The following is a 27,922-nucleotide window of genomic DNA, read 5'->3' as shown; positions in this document are numbered from 1 at the left end:
GCCTGAACAAGTGGAGCATTTCTTGACTGGGCTGCACGGAGCATGGCCCTCCTGAACCAGGCTGCCTGGAGCACAGACCACGACGCTCCTGGACCGGGCTGCCCAGAGCACAGACCACGACGCTCCTGGACCGGTGGCTGCCTGGAGCATAACCCTCCTGGACTAGGCTGCATGGAGCACAACCCTCCTGGACCGGGCTGCCCGGAGCACAACCCTCCTGGACCGGGCTGCCCGGAGCACAGACCACAACACTCCTGGACTGGGCTGCACAGAGCACAGACCATGACGCTCCATGACCAGGCTGCACGGAGCACACCTGCTATGAGTGGTGGGTGAGCAGTGGAACCCCTTGCAGCGCCATGAGCCGGCAAAGGCCACTCTGAACTAGCTGGGGGAGCCCCTGCGACTTTCTTGGCCACTCACAGCCTGGGCCCTAGCACATGGGGTCCTGGCAAAGCCCGTGCAGGACTGAACACCTGCTCCCAGTGCAGCCTCGGCCCACATCCTCTGTGCTCTGACGGCCTCCCAGGAGAAAGCGCCTGGGTCCAGGCCAGCGGGTCAAGGACAAGTCAGCTCAGCCTCAGCCCCTCTGGATGGGGCTGGGCCTCCACATTCGGAAGGGGCTCCAGGCCAACACATTTTAGAGCCAGACAAGGAGAACAGAAAGACGTTAAGGACCGCTGTGCTGGGGACAGCATGTGACTCCTCCCACTGCCTGTGGCCCCCACCCTCTTACCCATGAGGCCCCCAGCCTGCAGGACCCCTCTCTCCGGGCCCCCTCACCCCTCCCCCTGACCAATCCCCCTCCCTCCCCCAGTCCTTTCACTTTCTCCTTCCCTAGCACCCCACCCCTCCCCCCTGCCAAGGACCTCCTCTCTCTCCACCAGGACCTCACCCCTCCCCACTTCGAGGTCCCTCCTCCCTTCCCCACCCCCGGCCCCTGCAATGCCCTTTTCCCTCTTCCCTGCTTGGTCTCCCTCTCCCTCCCCCAGGACTCTGCCCCTCCCTCCCGGACCTCCCCCTCCAGCCCCTCACCTGTAATTCCTGCCCCCTACACAGTTGTTAAGCCATTTGCAATGGTGGTCAAAGTCAAAGACACACTTGTTGCAGGCCCTACAGTGTTTAGCCTTCTGGCTCCTAGAAGGAAGAATTCACATGAGCAGCCCGTTAGCAGCATGTGTGGGAGGAAGACAGGGTCAGAAAGGAGAGACAGGTGGCAGGGAAGACCAGGCCCCAGGGGGGTTATCTTCCCTCAGACACGCCTGCCACACTGTGCCACCAGCTCCCATCCTGAGCCACAGGCCTCCCTCCCAGGCTGCCTGCTGAGCCCTCAGGGCTCCGACTAGCCCAGGTGGGGTTCCGGTGGGGGCGCTGGGACTCATCTGAGCCCTTAGATGGGTGAGGGGTCCTGCGTGTCTCAGGGCCACTGCTGGTCATTCAAGGAAAGCAGCACCGGTCAGCTGCGTGAAAACAGAAAGGCCGGGGCAGGACCTGCCTGTGCACAGCACGGAGAGGGGACGGGTCCACACGGCAGGGGCCGTGCCCTCGGGGCTGCCTGCTCCCACACCCTGGGCACTTACACGGTGACCTCACACAGGTGGCAATATTGGTTCTCGATGACACGCATGTGTTTGGATGGGTCAAAAGTGGGTACGGGCTCCAAGTAGTTCTTGAGCCGTACGTTGGTTTCAGCAGGATCGATGCAAACAGCAAGCAAGTGGACCACGAGGTGGAAACAGAAAAGCCCACCAGTCACCTGGGCGTGAGTGTGTCAAGGAACGTGCAGGCAGGCCTGGTCAACACGGCGAAGGTGCCCGCTCAAACTAGAAGCAGGACCCTGGAGGCGCCTGCTTACGGCCTGAGGGTGTGGACCCCGCGCTTCACCGAGGCAGCAAGGGAAGGCCTTCAGGGGCCAGCGGCCACCACGCTGGGTGCCGAAGTCGTGGGGGTTCTTTGGGCAGCAGAGATGCTCAGAGCACGTGCGTCGGGGGAAGAAGACAGTGTATCATCAAAAAATGAAGGAGGGGAGCAGGGAGGGCTCACACGGCCAGTCTGCACGGTCTGTCTGGGTCCCATGTTGTCTCTCCTCGCCCCTAGGCCCCTCAGGCTCTCTGGCACCCACTCCCGCCGTGGCACCCAGGGTAAAACCAGTCCCCGGGCTCCCACCCTCATCCTCCCCTTCGGGACCAACACACTGTCTGTCCCCTTGGAAACCAAACAGAAGAGGTGGAAGCCGCCTCCCTGTCAGCCCTGCCCTGCTTCCCAGGACCAGTGCTGAATGGGAGGGTTCAGGGTTTACAGGTTGGGTTCCCGGGTGTGGTTGGGGGAAATGACCCAGCCTGGGAGGCGAGGCCATGGGTGCACGGGGTTCTGCCGGGATTTGACAGGGGTGGGGGTTCGGAGCAGGGGGCTGGGGCTACTGCTCAGGCCTGCGGGAAGCCCCCTCGGGGGGTCCTCCTCAGACCTGCCAGCAGCCTCTGCTTCCGCCTCTGAGCAGCCTGGAGCTGACAGGCGGGGTCCTGCCTCCACAATGCACTAGCCTGAGTGGGAGGCTGCTTCTGGCCCAAATCGCTCATTCCTCCCTCGCCCTCCAGCCTCTAGGCACCACGTGCAGACCCAGGGCTCAGGCTGCCAGATGAAGGCATGGAGGCGATGGGGACCCAGCCCTGCTGGGGGAAGAGGGCAGGAGGAGGGCAGATGAGAATGAGCTGAGGGCCACGAGGATCAGCCCAAGCTGGTGCCCAGGCCAGGGGTGAGTGGAAGGGTGGCTGAGAACCAGCCGGGCCCTGGGGGACCTGCACGGGGGCAGGAGACTGACCAGATCCCTCAGTGCCACATAAGGGTTGTGGTGACACCAAGGCCCTTCCTGTGGCCACCGGACCCTGCAGGGCTGGGTAAGGCCTGAGCCTCCCCTGCTCTGCTGTCCCATTCAGGGTATGGGACTGTGGCCGGGTGGTCAGGGGTCTGGTCAGGCTTTGCCATCACAGCTGGAGACACCAACACAGTGCTGGTATGCCATCTCCCTGCACCTATTCCCTGAAGCCTGAGGCACTGGCTGGAGGCAAGCACTGTTTGTGTGGTTACTGGGGCAGTGGGAGCAGGTCCTGAGCAGAGGGGTCCAGCCCAGGACAAGAGGTGCAACAGGAAGGCCCCTCCTCTGTCGCATCAGAAATAGGCAGGCAAAGTATGGGGGAGGGACTGAGGCGTTGGGGCCCTTGGAGACATTGTAGGGGCAGCGTGGTCTGCACTATAGCCTCAAACTGGAGGCAGCAAGGCCCCTGACCTGAGCCTGATTTTCCCCACATGTCCCAACCCTGCAGGTGCCGTGGCCAGGCCACTCCCAGAACGTGTCCCCCAGGAACAGAGGGGCAGCCCCCCACCATGTGGTAGGCAAGCCCCCTTAAGCACGAACACGGGTTCATGACAGGTCTCCCGTGGGAGTGACACGGGTGAGCAAAAGGCCACCTCGTTTTGCCTGGCCGTTCACACCATCAGCCACTTGGCTGAGAAGTGTCAGCAGGTGGGCACCACACCAAAGTTCTGCCCCCACATTCAGATGCCCGGGTTATGGGTGTCTCTCAGGTTGCAGAGAATAACAAAAAGTAAAAGGGACAGGGTAGGAGGTCTCCAGATGCAGAAGGCCAGGCCCTGCCCTCGAGGCCTCATCCCCTTAGAGACAATCTGTGTTTGGTAAACACAGCTCCGCCAGCCCAGGACACATGCCCTCCTGACCTTCCTTTCGGGTCCTTCAGGTTCTGCGGCAGGAAGGGGTGAGGCGCCCCCCAGAGCTCCCACCGCCCGCCACCAGCCCTGTAGTCACTGAGGCTAACCTAACCATGGGTTTTGCCTGGCCACAGCGCAGGCCCTGGGACTAAGACGGGTCACATCAGAGGCCAGTCCCTCAGCACAGGGACCCTCTGGGCCCTTCACAGGGGCAGGGCGGTGGGGGAAGCTGGCCTCTGAGGTCAGCAGGGAACCAGGGGTCCGCCTCTTCTGCTTTGTCTTCTGGAGGTGCAACGGAGACCCTGCCCTCCCTCCTGGGGCAGCAGCCCCTGCAGCGCCGAACGACGCTGGCGCCCCCCGGTGGCCAAGCGCTTCGGAGCCTGGGGGAAAGGAAGCCAGCCAGAACCTGGGACTTGGGGCCAGCCAGGGGCTCCTGGGAGAAAGGGTGTGCAAGTGAGCTCAGGGCGCCCTCTGGGCCCAAAAGCAGGTGAGTTCAGAGTGCTCCCTGCACAGAGAACACGAGGCAGCTCGAGAAGGCCCCAGAACAGGCTGAGCCACAGCGAAGGGAGAAGGGAGACAACGGATTAGAACCCAGAACGCAAACCCACGGTCAGGGACGGAGGTTAGGATACAGACAGAGGGGCAGCTGGAGGCTGCAAGGAGGCCAGGAACTGGCCCTCCCCGGAGCTGGCCCCTGCCGACACTGAGGGCTTCTGGTCCCAGAACGAGAGAGGGCTCCCTCTCAGAACTGGGAGATGTTTCGCTGTGGTGCGAGTCCCAGTGAGAGCGCCATTCTGACCAGGAAGTCGTGGGTCGGGCACTGCAGGCCTTTGTGCTGGGACAGAGAGAGGAGACCCCTTGCCACATGCAAAGCGTGAATTGTGACTGGATTCTGGATTTAAAAACCCGACAAAGCAGGTTTTGGGGACCAGTGGAGAAATCTACAAGGCTGGCCGACTTCTGCCCATCCTCTTGTGTGTGAAAGACACAAGTTACACGGGGTGATGCGGGGTGTGGGATGTTGGCTTTGGAGGCCCCACCTAGCGTCGCCAACCCTGGGCCACAGGCCTAGAAGTGGGGCAGCTGCATGCAGACACACAGGACCCACATTCCCGGCTCTGTGCCGCTGGATCAGACACCCTGAGGGCCCCACAGGGGGAGGCCGGCCAGATCAGGGGCTGCGTGGCGCTGGGCAGGGGGCAGCAGGCTTGCACATCAGGCCATGGGGGACGCCCAGGCTCACTGGTGGGGTTGGCCGGCGGTGGCCCCCGGAGCACGGATGCGCTGGCGGAACTGAGGTCCGTCACTCACAGAGTGAGGTGTGAGGAGGGGGCTAGGCTGGCGATGCCCGCCTGGCCAGGGGAGGAGCACTCGGCTGCACCTGCCACGCTCCACCACGGGGCCTGCGCGTCAGCCCCAAGTGCGTCCCTGATGCCTGCCCACCTGGCCTGAAGCCTACTCTGGTGACATGTCTGGAACCTCCTTTCAAGGCCACCACGGGGTTCACAGTCCCCACTGTGTGGCTCCTCGCAGCCGGCAGGTTTTCTCTCTGGCCTCGGCCACTCCAGGCCCGGCCAACACCCGTCACCAGACTCACTTGTTGCAAGAAGGGACACGGTTATAATCGGTGTCTTCCTTGCACCCCTGGCGTGGTTCCCCCACCAGCCAGCCTGACCCAGCCCACTGCAGACCTGCAGACAAGTGGGGCCCGCATGGGGCACCCCAGACCCTGAGAACGAACGCCATGTGAATCCCTGGGACTCAGCCTTCAGTTTCTGAGCCATCCCTGTGACCCCTCTGCGACCCTTTCCTGTCGTCCAGGCTGCCTGCCTCACCCCAAAGACCCTGGACCCCAGGCGTGCTCTCCCTGCACTGACAGCAGGCAAGCAGCAGACACTCCTGTGCTTTTAGCCCCAGCCCCAAGCCAGTGAGCCACACAGAGAAAAAAACGTAAGATCTCAGGCAGCGTGGCCATGGCGGGTGTCTGGGGTAAAGAGGGGGAGTGGGGTCGCAGAACAGGGTGCGGACCCATGGGTGACTCAGGTGTGGGGGGCTGGTAGGCATGGCAGGGCCCCGAGCCAGATCTGGGGCAGGGCCCGCGGGGAGCCTCCCTGGGACAGCAGGCACTGCTCCCACAGTGAAGGATACACCATACGTAATCAAGTTCCAGTTTGGTGGCAGCAAGGGGACGAAGATACAGAAGTTGGCGAAGGCCAAGATGAACAGTATGGTCCAGGCCACCACCTGGAAGGTGTGCAGGGGCCACGACCAGCCATTCACTCTGGACCAGCGGCGGGGCGAGGCCTGTTTCCTGCTGGCTTCCCGCAGGGCCCCTCTCTGGCTCCGGCTGCACAGATCCATCTGCAAGACGGGTGGAGGGCCACCCCCACCCCCAGGGACACCGAGGAAAAGGTTGCAGGAAAAGCAGACCCTATGACCACGCGACACTTCTGTGTGCTGAAATCCTCAGGGAATCTTCTGCAAGTTTCCCTTGAGGACGTTCCTGCTCCAGAACAAAGGCCTGCTGACCAAGGGGCTTCTGGGGTCTCTGGGCACTCTGGGGACACCCAGGTCGAGCTGAGGGGCTGGGAGGGAGCCGTGGCCACTTCTGGCCAGGTGTCAGTCTGTTGGAGAAGGTGAGCCACATCACAGCCGCCCCCGGCAGAGCCGAGGGTCCTGGGGACTTTGCCTCATTAGGGCGGATTTCTGCCACTCTTCTCGGGGTGTGGGGCCAGGCAGGGCTCACCTGATCAGTGAGACCCCTGGGGGACCACAGAGACCATCCCACATGGACGGCGAGGCCAGCACCCCGGGGGTTGGAGCACAGAAAGGCACCCTGTGTTACAAACGACACAATTCCCGCACGAAAACAACATTTGGATGGAAGCACCGGCCAATGGGAAGGATGCTTCTGAAAACCAAACCCCACTAACGGGGAGGTGGGCTCTAGGGTGTAACCACAGACCTTGGCACAGGGAGGTGAAGCAGGGATGTGGGAGAAATTGGAAGTGCCATGGAGGATGGCAGTGGAGACAGCACTTATCTTGTCGAAGGAGCGAGGGGGTGCGGAGAGGACACGAGGGCACAGGGAAGGCACGGGAGGGCGCATGTCAGCCCAGGAGCCCGTGGAAGGCAAGGGTGGGCCACATCCTACGGGGCTTCCCAGGACAGAAATGGTATCACTGACGTGGAAACACTGAGGTTGCAGCTGGCGTTGGATTTGGTAAAACTTGAAACAGAGCGAGTTTTCAAGTTCTGAAAGTACTTTGAACCCGAACAAAGACAGCCAAAGTGTCACGGGAACATGGGACTGAGAGTGCACGTGTGGGGGCACCGCAGCAGCACTCCTCGGAGGCCCCCCGAAAGCTTTCCTGCAGCCAATCTCAAAGTGGCACCAAGAGCAACACTCCGCGGAGGGTGAGCGCAGCCTTGGTCCCTGGGGCAGGACCACACAACCACGCACACTGCCCAAGCAGCCGCGGCGGGAGGTGCACACTTACCCAGTCACCAGGAGTGGCTGCGGTGGGCACCACCAAAGTCGGGCCCTGCGGGCTCCGCAGTCACGTGGGCTCTGGTGAGCCGGGGGGTCTGGAGAGAACAGCTGCAGGTGGTAGCAGGGGCCTCGCCCCGGGCCCCATGGCAGGGCAGGTGTTCGGCTCGAACACCCCCTTGGATCTTCTGGTTCGGTTTTTCAGTCTCAGAAGATTCCAGCAGTTCTCACCGGGACAAATACACAGTTACCAACAAACGCATGGGCTCCTGACTCCTGCCTAGACCAGAGGGCACAGTTAACGTGGGCTCCGCGTGTGCACAAGACACCCGTGCGGACACGTCCATCCACATGCTCACGCTCACACACCACACACGGAACACACGTGCACACGCAACACACCACACATACCACATACGTGACATACCACACACATACACCATAGAGCGCATACACACGTGGAACACACACCACAGAGACATACACATGCACCACATGTACAGCACACACACAAGACACACATGCAACATAGACACACACCACAAACACACACACACACACACACACACACACACACACAGCATAGGCACACAAGATTTCTTGACTCATTTCTCGTTCCTCACATTTCTCGTGCTATTTCCTCGGCCTGGAGCCACGTCGTTCCCCACCCCCTCCGCTAATGGCCATCTCTTGCCTTTGGAGCCTGTGCCGGTGTCACTCCCTAGACGACCTCCTAACCACCCCCCTACCCCCACCAGATCTGAGCCAGTCCCCCGTCTACTCCTTCCGCAAATGCCAGGACTGTTCCTCTGGATTCAGCCTGCAGGAAGGGAACCTAACGATCTCCCTCTTGGGCAGACTCGGTGGGGCCTGGGTCCCCTCTTAGCCCAAGCTCAGTTCCTGACATTCGTTTTTCGTTACTCCTAAGGATTTAGTCCAGGTTTTGGTGTGAGATGTGTTGGAGCCGCAATGCTCCCACAAGACCATCGTCACCTCCACGTCCCCAACACAAACATGGCCGACTCACAGAAGCTTCGAGCAGAGGCTGCTGCACTGGCCCAGTGTGACTGTGGACGGTGACCCTGCCCCCTGCCAGACAGACACCGTCACACCATGCTCTCTGAACAGGGCGTCCTGGGCACACCTGCGTGTTTATGATATCACAGCCTGGCAAACGTGACCTTCTGAAACCTGACACAGGTCCTGACAGCCCCTGAATCATTATTTCATTCTGTGTCTTGCTTGGGGATGCGCACAGGTTGTGCTTCTGAGTTCTCTGGTCGCAGTAGAAGCAGGAGACACTTACCTCACTGGGAGACAGAACCCGCTCCACTTCCTTCCTGGTTAACAGTCCAGGCAGGACTGAGGATCACAGTCTCACTTGGCCCAGGCCTGAGAAACAACAAAGGCCCAATTGCTGTGGCAATGATGGAGCCCAAGGCGCCTCATAAAGCCAGGGCCGGCCCCACCCTGGGGCCCCCACAGCCAACGGGGGGCAGGGCGGTCCAGCTACAGACACCCTGTAGAGAAGACCTGGGGCCCCCACAGCCAGCTGGGGACACCCTGCAGAGAAGGCCCCCGTGGCCGGGGTGGGGCCAACTGCTGGTCTGGGTCATTCCTACATCCAGCCTGACTACCTGGGCTTCCACGTCCTCAACACATACCCCCTTTGGCCCAACACACCATGCGGAGCGATCTTCAGGAGCAAAGAGTCCCTGGGGATGACAGGGACGCTGATCCTGGCAGCTTTGTCTGACCACAGGCGGGCGAGAGGAGATGGGGCCCAGGATGAGGGGCCGCAGGGAATGAGGGTGCTGGAGGCCGGTGGCCGGGCGGGGGAGGGGAGAGCGGCTGCCCCTTATGGGCCCTGCACACCAGCACCCGCCTGTGGGCAGCCCCGGGCTGGGGCCCGCACAGCTCTGCGTGCTAACCTCCACCTGGAACCACATCCCAGGGAATCCCGTGCCCAGGCCTGCCGGCCACCACTGTCCACAGCGCTACCCCGGGCCAGGCCAACATGCCACCAGAGACCCAGGGCAGACGACAGGCTGCTTGACCAGGGTCTCAGACCCCCAAGAGCCCAGCCATCGGCACAGCAGAGGCCGTGGATGGTGGGAGATGCCAGTAACTGAACACAGTTCAAGTTCAGGGCAGGGCACCCACCAGAGTGCAGGCCTCCCACAGTGCACTCACTTTTGAGCCGCCACGTCTGACACGGCATGTGAGTGTTGGCTGTGAGGCCACCACTCCCACTGGCAGAGCTCAAGCTGCGGCAAAGTTTAGTCTTTACAGCGCTTGAAAGTGCTTTTCGGTAAATGAAGACGAGCAAGGTGTCGGCCTTCTGCATAGAACGGGCTTCCCCAGATACGCCTGTGTGCAGGCTGCTGGCCCCTCGCTGGGGTTTTTTCTGGGGCCTGTGGCCTCAACCCCTCCACTCGGCAGACCCTGAAAGAGGCACCAGGGAGTGGGGCAGGGGAGGCACTACCCCAGGGGTCCCCCGAGTCTGCAGGTGGTCGGGCCTCCTGGCTGACCTGGAGCCACGGTGACCTCAGCCACTCACACCTATGAGAAATGTGCCTCCAAAAGAGACATCTTCGCTCCAAGAGAAAAACTTCAGAAGCTACAACACTAAGACACAGACTAAAAACCAGAGCCGTAACCCCCGCCCGGGACAACCAGGACTTTTCCCACGCACAACTGCGTGCCCTAAAATTCTAATGGGCCCCACTCTGTGCTGTGGGCCCCACTCTGTGGGCCCCACTCTGCAACCCACTCTTGTCCCCTCTACTGCAGCCCAGTGTCCCCTTCCCTCAACACAGACTCCCCCCTAGTTTTAGGGTGCACAGAGCACTCCACCGAGTGTGATCCTCAACCTGCCTGACAGGAAGGTCATTCACAAGCTCTGTTACGGGCCCGCTGCAATCCCGCTGCGCACACACCTAAGCAGCCAACCCCCAAAGGGTCAGCACTGGGGCTGGGGGCAGGGATGGCGGAGGAGTGAGGTGGAGTGCGGGACAGGTAGGCGCTGGCACTCACGTGCACACACACAGGCACCAACACACACACGCCAACACATGTGCTCACACGTGTACGGACATTGACTCACACACATGCTCACACACGTGCTCACACATGCACTAGCACAATGTGCATGTGCACGCCCGTGCACCAGAATAAACATGTGCACACGCGTGCTCACACATGCTCACGTGTCACACGTACTCATGTGCACACAGATGCACATACGAGACTGCACAAGCGTGCAACACTCACACATGTGCACACTCTCCACCTCACTGGTCTTGTTTGGAGTGTGGCTTCCCACAGAAAAGGCAGCAGGATGGACCCCCATCACCTGGCACTGTCTGCCCACACAGCCCCTTCCTGGAGAGTCAACAGCATGGTTGAGGTGCTGTGGTGCTCCCATGCATCCGTGGCTGACACGTGGCCACTGTGGCTCTGAGGGACCCTCCCCCTCTCAGGCCACCTGCCCCCAGTTATTCTGACCACCAAGAGCACCTGTGGGTTCTGACCTGGATCCTGCCAGCTTCCTGGGGCAGCAAGCCCAGGGAGGCGCCCCAAGCCCCAGGTCCCCCCTTCACGGCTGTGTGTGACACACCCAGGAAGGAGCAGCCTGACCGTGGGGTCTGTCCTCCTGGGGACTTGCTCCTTTGCTGGCACCTGCCACGGCTTCCTGACGCCTCAGCTATGCAATGTTTTGCTCCCCTTCTCCTGAGGTTCCCAAGGCGCCCTACCAGTGCAGCAGGCAGTGGCCAGCAGGGCTGGCCCACCCCATGGCACTTGTGGGCCGGGGGACGTCGTGCTGTCCACTGCCTCCGTCACACATACCCCCTTCCCCCAGGATTCACTCTGCCTTGTGAGGTGACAGAAGCGCCAATCTTGTTCTGTTTGAATATTTTGAAGTTTATTTATTTTGAGAGAGAAAGAAGTGTGCGCATGTGCGTACAAGTAGGGGAGGAGCAGAGGGGGAAAGAGAGACTCCCAAGCAGGCTCCGCACTGTCAGCACAGAGCTCTACATGGGGCTTGAACCCACAAACCGGGAGATCATGACCAGAGCCAAGATCAAGAGTGGGACGCTTAAACGACCGAGCCGCCCAGGCGCCCTTCCAATTCTGTTTTCAAAAAGGAAGCCACCTGGAAGATGTGCAGGGTGGGTAAGAGAGACACACTGCGGGCGGAGAACGGGGCCAGACACAGAGTAAACGCGAGAGGGTGAGCAGCCGGAACGGACGCTGCTGACCTCCTGTGACAAAGGTTCTTGCTGAAAAGTCACTTGGAAGTGGACACTTACAGGGGCGCCTGGGGGGCTCAGGGTGGTTGAGCATCCGACTGCGGCTCAGGTCATGATCCCACGGTTTGTAAGTTCCAGCCCCATGTCGGGCTCTTAGCTGGCAGCTCGGAGCCTGGAGCTGCTTCCGTTTCTGTGTCTCCCTCTCTCTCGGCCCCTCCCTCTCTTGTGCTCTCTCTCAAATATAGACGTTGAAGAAAATTAAAAAAAAACAAAGAAGTGGACACCTATGGGGCTGCAAACAATTACATGCGATCGCTCTGTATTTTATTGAGATCTCTACATTTTGCAAATGTAAACAAACATCCAGTAAACACATCCAGATTAAAAAAGTCTATGGACACAGCACATCACTGTCGTCAGGGGGCAGTGTCAGCTTCCAGCAGAAGGCAGGCCTCGCCCAGCACAGAGCCTATCCCAGGCCGGGAGGGCGCGGCCCCACCATGACCTGCTTTGGAAATGTGGGGACGGCGGGGAGGGCGGGCAGGGCAAACAGCACACAGGACCCTCAACGTGGGCATCTCTTGCCTCCCAGGGGGTGCTCGGGAAGGAAGCTGGGGCAGGATGGTATGTCCCGGCCAGCCACAGAGAGGAGCTTTACAGACCCCTCAAAGCTCAAGAGACAAAGCACAACGGCTCAACCCCACCCGGTCACACACCTGGATGTGTGCTGTCCACTGTCCAGGATTCATGGGGCTACCCACAGAAACACGGGATCCGCGTGTGGCTGACATGATGCCAGAGACACTTCCCCACCTCCCCGGGGCTGCTTCCCGCATGCCAGAGGAGACAAAACGAAAGTCTCTGTCTCACGACAAAAACTGTACACACAAATAAAAAAATAAAAAACTAACGGAAGTCTATCTACAAGGCTAGCTCTTTGCAGAGGCTGCAGGTTCTGGAAACTGAAGAAATTCGTATGGGTCGTGGGTCACCTCTGGCTGCTCCCCGATGCTGAGGCCAGAAGGACTTCCTGCAATTGTGGGAAAGACAGGTGTTCACACAGTGGATCCACACACACGTCGCGGTTCACACCGGGCCGAAAACGTGTCCTAGTGACGGCGGTTAGTGAAACCACAACTCAGCCATACAGCCCGCTTGTTACTCAGCCAAACCTCCACCATGGACGAGCACCCCCGAGCCCACAACGTCAAGACGTATTTCGCGAGCCCGACCTTCTATCTGGGAACTACAACAGGAGCATGGGGAAGTAAGGGAGTAAATTCAAGGAGCCAGGAAGCATTTGGTTCCCTTCCTGGTGGGACTGAAATCCCGGTGGGGCCCACACACCTGCCCGCTCTGTCTCAGTAAACACAGAAGGCCCCAGGCCACCTGCTCTCCCCTCAGGGCCTCGGAGGATCGACACACTCGTTGACACTCTGTGTTAGGACTAAAACCGGGAATGGCAGAAAGAAACAAACGTTCCCCGAGTTGAACTCAGCGTCTGAGGCTCATTCTGCCCCTTCCAAGGTCCCTGGGGTGTAGCCAGCTGGGGCTCCTCATGACGCAGGGCCGGCCATGTCTCACGGCCACTCCCCAGGATTCCTAACCCCAAGTGACTTCCACTCACACGCTTCAGCCCCGTGCAGCTGCCCGACTAGAGGGCGGTCTCAGCGCCCCAGGGGCAGGGGCGCCCTGCAGAGGGAGCAGCCCCCAAAGTCCCGGGGCCACCTTACCCAGGTGGTGCTGGTCCCTACTGGAGGGGGAGGTGTTGGACAGGCAGCTGAGGATGGAGGACAGCCAGGAGCCCCTGCGCTCTGCCTGTGCCTCGTGTAGGTCCTGCAGAGGCGTACAGAGACACAAGCAACCAGGAGAAGAGGGAGGCTGCAGCGCAGATGACTGGCAGGCCTGACGTCCATCTGCCGGTGGGCAACATCCCCACTACGGGGCGAGCCTGCCTGCAGCGACCCCGGAACACACACCACTTCTGGGAGGGTCCTGCTCGCGAGGCACCCCAGAGATGGAGCTGGTGACAGGACCCAAAGAGAGCCTGCGGGACACGAGCTCTGCCCAGACACCCCTGACGCTACCTTGCCCCCTGTGAGAGCCGGCTGATCCTGTCCCGAGCCTCGTCAGCTGCGTGCTCCACCAAGGCCAGCACGTGCTCCTCTGCCGTGCTGTCAGTCAGGCTGCAGGCATTTCCTTCCGGCTCAAACGTGCAGCTGCAAGGCAAGAACAGCACACACGTCACCGGGGCACGTGCTGCTCCCACCTCACCACAGTCAGTCCCTACCACTCCCCAAGGTCACCATGGGCTGGGAGCAGGGGCACGAAGTACTCCTTGACCCTGTCCTCATGGCTGTAACTGCAGCAATACGCGAGGCCTCCACGAACAGCAAGGGAGACCCAAACGGCCGCTGGAGGTGTCTCGTGTCTCAGCTGCACACCTGAGTCGATCTAAGAGCAACCTGACGGCAACCTCACTACTCACAATGTCATTCGAGGCACCGTTGGAAAAAGAGGCAAAGCTCCATGGAGCGTGGAGACACCAGAAACAAGGGTGAGCTGGGAGCACAGGTCATGAGGCAAAAGGGGCATCCCAAGGCTTCGGCAGGTGGCCTCAGACCCCACACAGAGAAGAGCTTTATTTGAACAGCCAAGGGTTGCTGGGTGCAGCACCCAACGGATGTGGTCTCTCCTGTGGAAGTTTCCAGAAGCATATGGACAGATTCCATCCAAGGAGCTGTGGGAGCAAATTCTGCCTGCGGATCCCAAGCCTGCAAGAACCCCTCCCCCCCCCGCCCAGGGTGGATGGCTGCAGGAGTTGGGGGGTCGGGTATGATGAGAATGAAGCCCCCCCCACAAAGCGTGTCACTTGCCTAACACAGCACAGCTATGTCCCCCGCTCAGGGACAGCCAAGCCAGGCCACCAACAAGTGTCCTGCATAGGAGGGAACTTCTTCATAGTGAAGGGCCAACAATCCCTGCAACACACATATGGGAACAGCAGTGTCACACCTGGAACAGAGCCTGCGTATGGCTGGCAGGGGCGGTCCAGCCCTTGTGCCCCCAGGTCCGTTAGCGTTTCAAGGCCCGGCTGGTCCAGGTTGCCGGCCAGCTGCCTGGAAACACCTGAGACCAGAGCTCACACGCAGCCTCTGGGGACCAGGCTCCTTCCAGCAGGTGGGGTGGGGGGGGGGTCCACGAGCTACTCCACAGACACGGGCACCAGCACAGGCTCACCCTCACTCACATTCCTGAGGTGCGTTTCCCGATACCTGATAACTTCTCTACTTCCTTTTGGATTCCTTGGCAGTTTCAACTTGTACAGGTGCTGCTTCAGGAACGAGCTCCTCAAAAGCTGTGTCTTCGTTGCCCAGAAGATCTGCCTGCTGAGAAAAATCCATGTCCTGCATAAACGACATGCTGTGCTTCAGAGCTAACAGCCGCTCCTAGAATCAAAAAGGACAGAGCAGCAGGCCTTTACCTCTGCCTCACAGCTGAGGCGCCATGGTGATGGGTTGGATGTGGACAGCCACAGCCTCGCCTGGCCTAACAGCGGGCTCCCATGGCGCTACCGCGGCAGGTGTAGGTGGGAGTCAGCACCACAGGCGCGGCCGACTGGCTGGGAGCACTCGGGGCTGGCAGAGGGGGACGGGCCAGAGGGCACAGTGGCCCTCACCTCACCTACAGGCCGATCAGGTACAAGGCACTGGTCCTAGATGCGTGACACATGCAACCTGGCTCGTGGGACAGATCTGGGAAGCCACTCTGGATGGCCAAGACGTCCTGTCCGGACTCAGTGAGGCAGCCACGTAAAACAAATCACAGGCTGGCTGCAATCCATCAGACACCCACACTTAGATCAACAGATCCAGCACTTTCCACCAACCCTAAAGGAGACGTTCCAGCTGGCGCAGGAGCAGAGAGAGAGAGAGAGAGAGAGAGAGAGCACCTGGAGGGGAGGGTGGCCTGGGATGTGTACCCTAGAGCAGAAGCTCCGCGCCACTGCCAGTGATGGTCTGGTGGAAGCATGTCAGTCAGTGGGGGTGGGGCTCTGTGTAGGCATCGAGACAGAGGGGAACTCACGTCTCTGTGGCTCCCTGCTGCCGTGGGTTTCTTACTTTGCTCATCTTAAAGCCTGCGTGAAGGATCTCCTTGGTCTACTTGTAGTACACGGTGTCTGGTCTGTTGTAGGTCATCGCGTTATCACACATCAGTTTGAAATCTGCCTGAAAGGGAAAAAAATAGAATCTGTCGAATTTGAACCACTAAGATGCCAGCGAAAACCGGATTCCTGTCAAGAGGCTAAAACTGAGTGGCAAGCAACTAAACCAGGCTCTTCAGCTTCACAAATGGTTTTTAACGACTCTTTGAGGAAAGTGTCAGACCTTACAGTGAGAAGCCTGCCAAACCTAGAGCTTCCTCTTGAGCACGACACATGCTTGCTTTCTGTTTCTGTTGTTTTATTCTGAGAAAGAGAATGTGTGTGTGAGCAGGAGAGAGACAGAATCCCAAGCAGGTTCCACGCTGTCATCACAGAGCCTGACGTGGGGCCTGAACTCGCGAACCATGAGATCACGACCTAAGCCGAAACCAAGAATTGGACGCTTAACCGACGGAGCCTCCCAGCTGCCCCAACAGGTGCGCGTTCTAAGAACACCGCAGCTCCCTCTCTCCATCTCCAACTGCCCCGCTTTGGGAGAAATCAGATGTAAATAGGAACAAGAAGTGACAGCCAGGTCCTTTTAAGTAAAAGCTGAGGGATGAGCAGAGACCTGAGCACGTTCACGTCCTCTCTCTGGGATTTTGCCACAGAATTCAAAACTTGGTCTATCGGCGATTACTCTAATAGCATCAGCAAAAAGGCTTTCCGTAAGATAGGAAAATCTTGCTGAACAGCTTACATTAAAAGCAAGCTATTGGACATTTCCATATATCATCACCCCAACCAAATTACAGACAGCACACACCTGTCACAGGTGCGCTGGCCATGAGGACGCATAAGGACAGCTGAAGCCAGCCAGACCCTGACTGAACCCCAGCACTGGCCCCACGGCCAAGGTCCCCAGGGCTGGGCCTGTGGCCCTCAAGTCCCCACCCTCTGCAGGCCTTGATGTAGCAGTCTTGAGGACAAGGCAGAGGGGGGACACTGCTCACATCCAGGACTGTCACTGGGCAGCAGAGCAAACCGGCGCCCGACAAGGAAGGTGGAGGATTGAGGGCCGCCCGCCCCAGTACCCTTTCATGTGGCACAGCCTCTGAGGCTCAGCAAACACACTCAGTCATGTCACCAGAAAATGACAGTGATAGAGCTAAGCCTTCCAAATTGAATAGAAACTAAGAAAGAAACCCGATGCCTTTTCCTAAATGACATCATTACCAAAGTGTCAAGCACTCATCTTGATCCGCCCCTGGTTTCAAAGCCAACAAACAATTCCTACCTCGCAGTTTTACCAAGAAACAGAGTTCAGAACTACACGCTAGAGAGTCATAGCGGCGGTGGTGGCGAGGTGGCATTGGCGGCGTGAGTAATTTATTAGGAATATTATTATTAAGTGTTAGCATATAAATTTTATTATAATAAAATATATTAAAATAAAGATATTTCTGTAAGGAAAGAAACACCAAATAAGCTTCTTATGGAAAAATCACATAACATTAAGTAGGTAGTTTACAGCCATCCGATATGAATCCTGGGATATTCTCATTTCACACAAACAGAAGTTTTTAATTGTATGCAGAATATATGCACTAAGACCATTTTGTTAAGTATTTTCACTGAATACTCTACATAAGTTATCAACTACATATCCCCTTAATTATAACAGGAAAAAAATTTACTTACAATAACTTTACAGTAAACATTGAATATAATATTAAGTATAAATATAATGCATAAATGTATGTTTTATTTCATAAAAACTGAAAATGAAAGTGAGGGATTCATGTCCGTTATATTCCTCAGTTTTCCCAATTTACAAATGCCTAAACAATCCTATCATACTGAGGACGATACTGAGGATCCACTAGATCAAATATTGATTCCCATTATAAATAGAAATCATTTCAAAATACAATTATGATCACAAAATGAAAGTTTTAGAACTTTATCCTACATAGATTTCTCTAAAGAATGGTTGGATTGACATCAGCTTCATTAGAAGACAACTTATGTTTAAAGCCATCATATCTTTCTATGCTATTCTTCTTTTGCATCCTTAATTACTTGTATGATATATTCCTTTTGCTACATAACTAGCCGTCCCAAAGGACTTATTCTAATGGTACTCACCTGCATCCTTGAACATATATACCATCTTACACTGACTGTAAATAGCCAAACCACCTACTTTGTCAGTTCAGAGACAACAAATCAATGCATGATAAATAACACCATTCCACTTTGGACTAAAAAACAGGAGGTTAAAGTGTTTCCCATTATTGCTACCAAGAAAAAAAGAAAATTTTCTGCCTTTGAAAATAGGCGTTGACTTCTCTTGACAGAATGTAAGTTTATCTACAGAAAAGATCCACGAATTCTTAACACATTTTTTTCATAATAATATAGTCTGTCCTTTAAAAAATAAATGTAAGAAAAAACTGTATATATTCTCTATAACAAGTAGGTAAACCATTTCACATACCAACAAAGAGTTAAGTGGTGTATATTTCTATACGCTACTGTATAGATATAGGTATATTCCTATACTGAGGTTCTTATAAGGCAGACAGATACACATATGAATACATATATCACAAGGTATTGTGCATTCACAATAGCATAGGAACAAACATAAAAAAAAATAGCCATTAATTATGGTATGTCCCCATGGTGGTAGCAGATGGTGGGCAAGGGTGCTGAGAAAAAAGTATAAATGAAGAGAAAAAAGTTATGGATGAAATGGCATTTAAATTTGGTCTTGATAAGTGAGTAGAATCACAGTAGAAAGATGGATTATAAAAGCAGTCCATGCGGACTAAATATTATGGGCGAGTTCTGAGTATTCTCATGTATATAATTTAATTAGAGACCAGAAATTGAAGCACATAAAACTGTCAGGATAGGTACTCAAATATGGGTCTAGCTATAGACAACTGAGTGCCAGAATAAAGCGTTCACAATTGACTTGGTAACTAAGAGAGAGAAATTGAAGGATTCTGAGGAGACAACCTGACTTGCAAGAGAAGATGGGAAGTCTACTGGAATTTGTAGGAATGATGTTGAAAAACAATGTTGACAGTGTAGGTAAGAAAATGTAACCTTGAACTGAGGGAACTAGTTATAAAAGACACCCGATAGCTATCAGTATAACTCTAGTACTTTTCTATAGCAAATTTCCCCAGAAACGGATTAAAACACCAACATGCTAAGGAAAATCATATGTTGTAGGGAAGGCCAGCAAAAGAAACTGTGTGCATATGTATGGATAATTTTTTGTTTTGGATGCTACTTTTTTTAACAGTATGGTAATTAATAACTTCTGTGCACCATAAAAAGATAAGAAGACAAAAGTAGTCTGGGCTTAACTTACAAATCAACAGACATGCAAAAAAATCATCAAGGACATCTGCGTGTTATACCTCCCTCAGTAGCATGTCAAAAAGACAACCTACTCTCTCAAGAATGATGCCTGCAAAAAGCAGAGAGGAAAAAGTTCTCCTCAAGAACGCTTTTGGTTTTTCCTACAGCAACATTAATTACATTGTCGGCTAGAGCTGAAAGCATGAGATAAGCAGAAGCAATCTGATTCTCATCTTGTTTAAACTTGTCAGTTCTAAAATGAAGTCAAGAGTTAGGGAAAATGGAGAAGGTCTCCTTCCTCATTTAAAGATAAATGGGAAGTCCAACTCCTGAATTTTTTTAAAAGGAGGGTTACTCTCTAGAAGACAGTCGTCTCTTTGAAAGTATTTCTAATTCAGCCTCTCACATGACAGCCTCCCAGAGTCTGAGAGTGATATGTTTCATCAGGAGACACTCCCATCTTCAGTGCAGCTCTGGATCACCTGTTCTGCCTTTGACCCTCTGCTAAAAGAAAATGGATCTCTATAGGGCTTAGAAGCTGCCAAGACTTAACAAATTTTTCAGCTGAACTTTTGCTTCAACTCAGTGTTCTTACTTCCTAGTTCTGCTGTTTCATGTGGCATGCTAGGCAACCCTAAAGAGAAGTTACTTTCAATAAGCGCTTATTTGTTAGAATTCTGACTCCCAATATGATCCTGGAGATTGGATACATGTTCCTCCAGAGAAGAGAAAGAAGGAGAGGGAAAACTGAGGAAAGAACAAGAATAGATGAAGTATGGATACGTAGATCACCTAGTGAAGGGAGGGTTAGAGAGTATGACACAGAGATGTGAAACAAAGCGTCTGAGGGGATGCGACGCCTGGGATTTGTCCCAGGTATCAAAACACTATGAATGTACCATATATTGAAGGGAATTTCAATACAGATCTTATCCAGTCAACATTTTTTTTCCTTCTGAGTTGTGAATCCCTTTCCTCTTCTAGTTGTGTATCCCTAAATTTTTCCTCCAATAAAGCCTTTTATTTTTTCAAGTGTTAAACGAGTGGAATGAAAAGAAAGAGACCATTTTATTTCTCATTTCTCGGACACATTTTTTTTTTTATCCCTTAGAAAGTAAATCCATTCAAATAATTGCTTATTAAAATTATCTGGGACAATGCTTTAAAAAGTCCAAAGCATGAATGGTTTTATTGTTGAGATTAATATATTTCACCAAATTCTACCCACTATTACATATCCACACTGCTCTGATTGTTCACATGAATTTTTTAATGAGGTATATTTTTAAAGTGTATTCTTTGAAGAATTTTTTTTTTTTTAAATAGAAGCTTAGGCACGTGAGTGAGGTCTGACTTTATGGGGGAAAAAATATCACTTGAATCAAGACATGAGGTCTAGTCTATGCACCGATGCAGTGCCTACAATTCTGATGTGACATTCCAATGAAATCCTGAAAGTTAATACTTCCTAAATTCAGGTTTAGGGTACATGGGCTGGGAGAAAACAATTTCTCCATTATCTTCTTCATAATCTGAATCTTAAAGGTCCCTTAATGATGGCAAATTGATGGGAGAAAAACTAAAAGCAACAAAAACAAAACCAACAAATAAGTTTTATTGTCAATTGAAAAAGTAAATAACCAGCGCTGACAAGTAACAAAGAATCCTGATTTTAAAAAAGAAAGTGCATTTGCCAATTTTTTCTAATCTCTTTAAAGGTTTTCAATAGTTCTAAATTAAATCCCTTTCACCCTTATCTCTTTTTCCATCAGAAAATCCGAAGAGTATTTGGATTCAGACATCCACTGCACCAAAGATCTTTCATTACACAGCACAAACAGGCAATTTATTGAACAAGAACCCAATTACTTAACCTAGCTTCAGGTTTCATTCTATCTACCCTGCCGCATCTACCTTGACAGAAGCCTACTCATCTCTTCTGATGGACGTTGCTACATATCAGTTCTGCTACAGAGAGATGATTCCTAACCTTCTTGTAGAGAACCACTGATTAAAGAAGCTCAGATGCCCATCTCAGCTTCCTTGGACCCATGAATAACAATGGGAAAGAGTGCAGACAGATATGGACCCTTTCCTCCTCTGTATAAGGAACCAGCATTCAAAGAGTTGAAAAAAAGGAGTATCTGCTCAGAGAAAATGACTAACATTTACCAAAGTCCTGTACTGGCAGTGTCTGAGGTTCTCTCCAGTGTGTTTCTGTTCTTTACATTACTATCATGCTCCCCCCATTTTGCTAGTAGAGAAGAAAATAAATTCCGTAAAGTTCTTGTACCTTTATTGCTGCCATTCTTGTTTTCAAACGTACTGATAAACGATGTTAATGACTTGACTTTTACATCACAAATTCTCAATAGTAAATGCACATTAGAAGAACCTAGGAACCTACAGCCTGAGTCCCATCCCTACAGATTTTGATTTAATTCATCAGGACTGGAACCTGCGCATTGTTACTGTTTTTAAATTTCTCCAGATGATTATAATTTACAGCTAATGTTGAGAAGCATTATTTGATGTGAATAGCAACCAAAATTTCGTTATTATATTAGAATTATGAACAGCTGTTAGGAACCATTTTAGTTTAGCTTCATTTCCAAAGCAGTAATATTTTAGAGAAAAGCCTCTGGGGGCACCTGGGTGGCCCATTGGTTGAGCATCCGAATTCCTCTCAAGTCCTGTCCTCCTGGTTCATGAATTTGAGCCCCAGGTTGGGCTCTTTGTTGAGAGCTCAGAACCTAGAGTCTGCTTCATATTCTGTGTGTGTCTCTCTCTCTGCCCCTCCCCTGCTGACACTCTGTCAATCTCTCTCTCTCAAAAATAAATAAACATTAAACAATTTTAAAAAAGGAAAGCCTCTAAAAGTTTACACTCATGAAGACATCGTTACCTCACAGGAAAGTCTATTTCTTTGGTTTCCTTTTTAACATTAAATCTTTAGAGAAAGTTCCCGATATATTTCAAAGTATCCATGTACACGACTGCTCATGACAACACTGTTTTTCTTGATAAGTTCAATAATACCGACAATAAAGAAGTGGAGTTACACACACAAACACCGAGAAAGAGAAAGAGAGGGAGGAGAGAGAAGGAGAAAGGAAGACACCAACTAGCTCACATAAATGGGAATAGGGAGAATGCCTTCAGTGTAAAATACTTTACGGATGGACTTATAGGCATATATGTACATGCATAATACCTTTTTGAAGAACACTGTAAAGGGTGGTTTCTAGAAATATAAGGTTAGGCTTTTATTTCTAGTATATACCTTTTTAATTCTTTCTATATTCTAATCATTTGTATGAACTGGTTTCATATATTTCAACTAGGAGAGACTATTTGGATAATGGGATAACAAATCATTTGTTTCTTTTTTGGAAGTTTTCAGTATTCTCCCAATACTGATGTGCAATTAGCTACCCACACTCTTCCTTGTGCTACCGTTTGGAGGTGATGAAGTTACCAGTCTTCTACATGATGGCCCATTAGCTATTTTAAAGAAAACAACAATGTTTTCCTTTGGTGGAAACTCATTTCAGATTTTCTTCATATCCTTTTGAAGACTGTACTGTGTGTTTAGTATTAATGTGCTGGTATTAAAGGATATGAAAATAATTTCACCAATTTGTGCCATGAAGAAGCTTACATTCGATCAAGGAGATAGAAATAAAAACATAAATAAAAAATAAAAAGTAGTAATTTCATTGCAAGTTCATTTGTAAACAGAGGAAACAAATGCCCACAGGGGAGTCTATTCTCTCAAGATGGTGAGCAACCAATACAGGGAGTGTAAAATTGGCAAATGGGCATGGAACGTGTTTCTCAAAATTTACTTTTCAAGTTAACAGAATTTTGATGTGTTATTTTAGTTCAATTTTACAACAGTACCAGATATTATTATTCCCAATTTATAACTCCATCAGTAGCAGCTCACGATATAATGGCTTTAAGATCTTTTCTTCTCTGACCATGTTCTGATTCATCAATATTGCTCTACAATAGCCAAGAATTAAATATACTTTCTAAATATGGTCTGATCAGTGCACAGGCAAGTGACACTACTGAGTCCACTGATTTTAGCACTAATATCTCTGATAATTTGTTCCAGAGTGAAGAGAGTGGAAGGAAAAATAGAGTTGATAGAAGCAGTTGGGTATATGGAGAAAGAAACAGCAAAGCCTGCCTGGAAGACTCAATGATGGCTTCAGAGAGCAGGCAGTGTTGGCTTGAACTGAGATTTGAAAAGCAAGGTTGAGTATTCCGGGGATAAATAGTGGGGTCTTCATTCCAAGCACAGGGAGTAATACTACCTGTTTAGACACTATGGATGCTTTCCACATTGTGTACAGTCACAAGAACAGGAACAAAGGGGCAAATGGGAGTGAGGTTTGACAGGGAGATAGAGGACTGACCATTATTATCTTGGGAATTTGGATATGATTGTACAGGCAATTAATATAACAACATAATAACTCATTTTATGTCCTGGAGAAAGACCTGTGTATTTTCCAGACATTAAAAAGGAATGAAAACATGTATAATAGAGATGCGCTCAGCTAAAATAAAACATCACCTAAATATCAGTAGTTTTTAAGTTGAAATGACAATTTCATACTTTTGTAATTTTTACTCCCCATCGGGAACACAGTTACACACTTTTGTGAGAAACGATGGTCCTTTTCATTAAGCTATGCATGATAGAGAAGAGTCAGCAGGTGCCTAACATGACTGCTTGCGGTTAGGATCACTTTCAAATTTATTTTGGCATAGTATTTCCATCAGAAAATTCTAAGTCAATAATTTTTTTAAAAAAATTTGTACTTCTATTACAGGCCATTTATTGCAGGCTGTTTACTATGAATTTTTGCTTACAATTTCTTGTCAAATGAAAAGCCCTAACCTAGCTTTTCCTGAACAATTTCAAGCTTTAGCTTCTATAGTACAGCTGTCTACTGCATATCCTAAAATTGGTATCCCTACTGGGAACAACAGGAGACCATGGTGAGGAGAGAAAACACACAGCAATATGTATGAAAAGAGGTTTTTTTGTCTCTTGGTTTTAATGTTCTTTAAGATAGCATGCTGGTTTCCTCTGATGCAAGAAGATTCCTCAAAAGACACTAAATTTCGAGTCTTTAAACAATATTCTGCTCTATGAAATTCTTATCAAACATTCATTGTTGAGATTTTTTAAATATGGGTTAATAAGTAGTTTCAGACAATAGCAGAACAAAACTACTTATTTTATATTTGGAATATAAGACAAAATTGTATTTGTGTGATAAAATGTTAGGGACTAGATTGGTTATTTTTACTTGATAAAAGTATGATTTATAGTGTCTTTGTGTAGATTGTGATTGTTTCATGTTTTATTGTCAAATTTCCTTGGCTAATAAAGCCACAGATAATGAAGCTGGCACAAGAGATCATTGTCTAGAGTTTTCAAGGTCAATATGTCAATTAAGGTCCATGAGCTACTCATTAGGACCAGAAAAAAATGAACATGCTGAGCAAGAGGAGATTACAAGTCTGGGATATCAAACATCTGTATTGACTTATGACAGCGTCAAGTTCTCCCTTTTGTGAAGTGATTTAGAGGGGCAAATTACTTTTTCACTAATTTGACAAAGATGACACTTTTTAAAGCTTCCTAATATAGGTTCAAAGATGCTTCATCACATACATCCATAAACCATGATACATCTATTGCATCAAATTCTCCAAGTACATATTGTCCATGTCATCTAGCAGAAGCATTAATTTATTTCCTTCATTCATTTGACAAAGACTTATAATTTCCTGAGTATGTACTGTGAATAAAGTTCTGGGTTAGCCAGAGGAGAGGGGAAAAATGAGGTAACCACAATTTCTGTCTCAAATACCCTACAGAGATAGATACTAAGCAATTAAATACATGATCAGTTAATTATAGCTGGTATAAGTGTCACAAAGGGAAAGTGCATGATGTGAGAACATACAATTATTATCATATAAGACCTTCAATGAGAGAATCATGTGGTATGAACATATCCACAGAATATAGATATTAATTTACTAACTAAATATAATTGAATATGTATTTATTGAGAACCCACTATATTCCATTCATTCTGTGGGGGTTAAGGATGTAAGAAAATCATACAATGTAATTGGGGAAACAGACATATGTACAGAAAAATGCTAAAAGCTACAGAAGCACAGATAAAAGGTGGTCCCTGAGATTTAAAAAAGAAGAAGAAAAATACTTGAAAGAGAGAACTGGTTCATTCATTTAATAAAATATTTATTAAACATTTATCATTTTTCCAACTTGGTGCTTGGTGTTAGGGACTTATGTCAATAAAATATAACCCCTGTCTGTAAATGACTCACTTTCTACAGCAGTGGTCGAAACCAGGATGGTTTTCTCCTCAGGGGACATATGACAAAGTCTGGAGACATTTTTTTTTTTTTTTTGTCATAACTGGGGAGGGGGCACTACTGTCATCTAGTGGATAGAGACCAGAGATACTGTGAAACAGCCTACAATACAAAGAACAACACCCCCAGTGATGAATACTTATATATCCCCAAATGTCAATAGTACCAAGGTTGATAAACCCTTGAGAGCCACAGAGAAATAAGTAACCAATTACAATGCAGTATTATTAGTGATGAAATTGGGCTGTGTTTTTTTTTGTTTTTTTTTTTTCAACGTTTATTCATTTTTGGGACAGAGAGAGACAGAGCATGAACAGGGGAGGGGCAGAGAGAGAGGGAGACACAGAATCGGAAACAGGCTCCAGGCTCCGAGCCATCAGCCCAGAGCCCGACGCGGGGCTCGAACTCACGGACCGCGAGATCGTGACCTGGCTGAAGTCGGACGCCTAACCGACTGCTCCACCCAGGCGCCCCAAGGCTGTGTTTTAAAAGACTAAGGAAAGTAAAGGAATAAATGTGATGCATTAAGGAGAGTAGGCAAGGAAAATCATTTAACATAGTACACTATTATTGCAAATTTTGGTGAGATTCTGGAAATGCCTGTCAAAATGAAGATAGCAAGGTTAATATAGAATGGATGTGAGAGGGTTTTTGAGAGGTAAAACAAATGTTAATTTATGAAGCAATTATATGATGAAAGTTTGTGAGGTTGAAACAGATGGAAGACGCGGATGGAAGAGTCAATGCTTTCCTTACAATTTGTTTTGTTTGGGTGGTAGGTTAGATGGTGTTAACATGAATATATATCAAGACAAAGGTGAAAGACAGTTTTGAAAGATATTAATGATAATAAAAATAATACTTACATGTTACATGTCAAAGAGTATGTTAGTCACAGCAAACTATTAAATGTGTCATAACCCTTGTTAGGGAGGTAGAGCTATTTAAAATAAGTAGTTATCTCTAATTTTTAAGAAAGGGAAAGAGATTAAATACATCACTCAAGGTCCCATTGCTTATTTGTGGCAACATCCAAACTCCAATTGATATTTGTCTTCTGAAGCCAGTGTTGTCAACCTCTATGCTCTACTGGATAAGGAAAGAGAGACTGTAGACCATCTAGGTGGAGTTTTCACAGTTTGGATTTAGATTGCTTGGGTTCTCCAAAAAGTGAAACCTGGCATAAAAGTTTATATACTGCCAGTTTCTTAGGGAATACAATTCCAGGGAAGCAGAAGTGAGGAGAAATTTGAGTGAGACATAGATATACGGAGAGCAAACATTCAATTTTAAGTCAAGCACACTTGATGGTTTGATTGCTGGAATGTCTTCTAAGAGACCATCCTAACTGTTGCATTTCAGGATAGCCCATGGATAAGACAAAAGGGAGAATATTCACCACCTCTCAACAACATTAGTTAAAAATTTGCTCTAAAAACTTTGAACTCTTCTGCCTTTCCTACATTGCTCATCTAGAGATACCAAGTGGGTGTCAGTGGCAACAGAGATGTCTTGAGGCAGGAGGCAAGAAAGATTCAGCATGAATGGAAGATAAAACACGATGAGTTGTGCCAGTGAGAATCAATCACAAGGAAAGCTAATGCAAAATAAGAGGCCAAGCCCTGAAACAAATACAACTGGGAAGCTATGCAATGGTGTGTACGAAGTAGCTGACCTATCTGCTCTAAATATTACCAGCTTTGTTGCGATCAAGTTATTTCCCCTTCTGGGGTCTTAATTTTCTCATCTTCAAAACAGAGAAAATCATAGTACCTATCCAGTAGTATTGAGAGGACTGAAGGATTTAATATATATTAATAATTTAAAACAGGATGAACATAAGCACCAAATGCATTTATCATTTATTATTGACATCACCATCATCGTTGTTGAGAAGGAGAATATCAGCCCCTTAATAGCCACAAATGGGCTGAGTCTAACAGCAAGGCCTGGGGGTTGTTAGAGCTGGCCTGGCACCCACAGTTAAGGGTATAATGTCCTCTTGTTGAATATAAATTATCTCGGACAAAACACGAAGATCCAACAATGTCACTTTGTGACCATGATGAAGTGAGACAAAAAACAAAAACTTAATTGATCAAATAGAGAGTACAATAGTCAATACTCCAAAGAGTATTTGAGAAAAATGGATAAAATAGAAGACAGATCACACTGGGCAAATTGATGAGCAGGAGATGGGGAAATCAATCATTTTTAAAGTATGAATGTGAATAAGACAGAGATGGGAATTTAACTTGAGGAAAATGTAGGGTTGCAGGAGAAATTACGTATGATGGGGAGAAGTAAACAGTTAGTTTGCTTTAAGAAAGGCTCTGTGGGAAAGAGGTGTTTGCAGATCCAAGAAAGAGAGGGGAAATCTGATGAAGTAAGTTCTTAAAGTACACAGAAAGGAGAGATAGCAAGAAAATCGTTGGAAAACTAACCCTAAGAAGGAAAAGGTATTTCATTCTCTGAAATTGGAGGAGAAAGTGAGATAAA

At 50.2% G+C, this 27,922-nt stretch overlaps 1 protein-coding gene and 1 long non-coding RNA gene across 5 annotated transcripts in view; both read right to left on the bottom strand.

Moving 5' to 3' along the window:
• Window positions 1-6,591, bottom strand: part of LOC147583411 (putative palmitoyltransferase ZDHHC11B) — a 28,062-nt gene extending 21,471 nt beyond the window's left edge. The window contains exons 1-3 of the mRNA XM_086682298.1: window positions 5,872-6,591; window positions 1,581-1,756; window positions 1,036-1,137 (exon numbers count right to left, since the gene is read on the bottom strand). Coding sequence (XP_086538424.1) covers window positions 1,036-1,137; window positions 1,581-1,756; window positions 5,872-6,084 — 491 coding nt within the window. The 5' untranslated portion in view covers window positions 6,085-6,591. The remainder of the gene's footprint in view (window positions 1-1,035; window positions 1,138-1,580; window positions 1,757-5,871) is intronic.
• A 5,761-nt stretch (window positions 6,592-12,352) lies between these two features.
• LOC147583409 (uncharacterized) overlaps window positions 12,353-27,922 on the bottom strand; it is a 140,985-nt gene continuing 125,415 nt past the window's right edge. For 2 of the 4 annotated variants that reach the window (XR_015243099.1, XR_015243095.1), the window contains exons 2-5: window positions 15,588-15,695; window positions 14,717-14,855; window positions 13,554-13,685; window positions 12,353-12,496 (exon numbers count right to left, since the gene is read on the bottom strand). This is a non-coding gene — a long non-coding RNA (uncharacterized LOC147583409). The remainder of the gene's footprint in view (window positions 12,497-13,553; window positions 13,686-14,716; window positions 14,856-15,587; window positions 15,696-27,922) is intronic. The other 2 variants (XR_015243097.1, XR_015243098.1) reach the window with 2 other exon arrangements.

Source organism: Puma concolor, chromosome A2 (genome assembly GCF_028749965.1).
Source record: "Puma concolor isolate L17-30 chromosome A2, mPumCon1.1.hap2, whole genome shotgun sequence".
NCBI lineage: Eukaryota > Metazoa > Chordata > Mammalia > Carnivora > Felidae > Puma > Puma concolor.
This window is presented reverse-complemented; position numbering and strand designations above follow the sequence as displayed.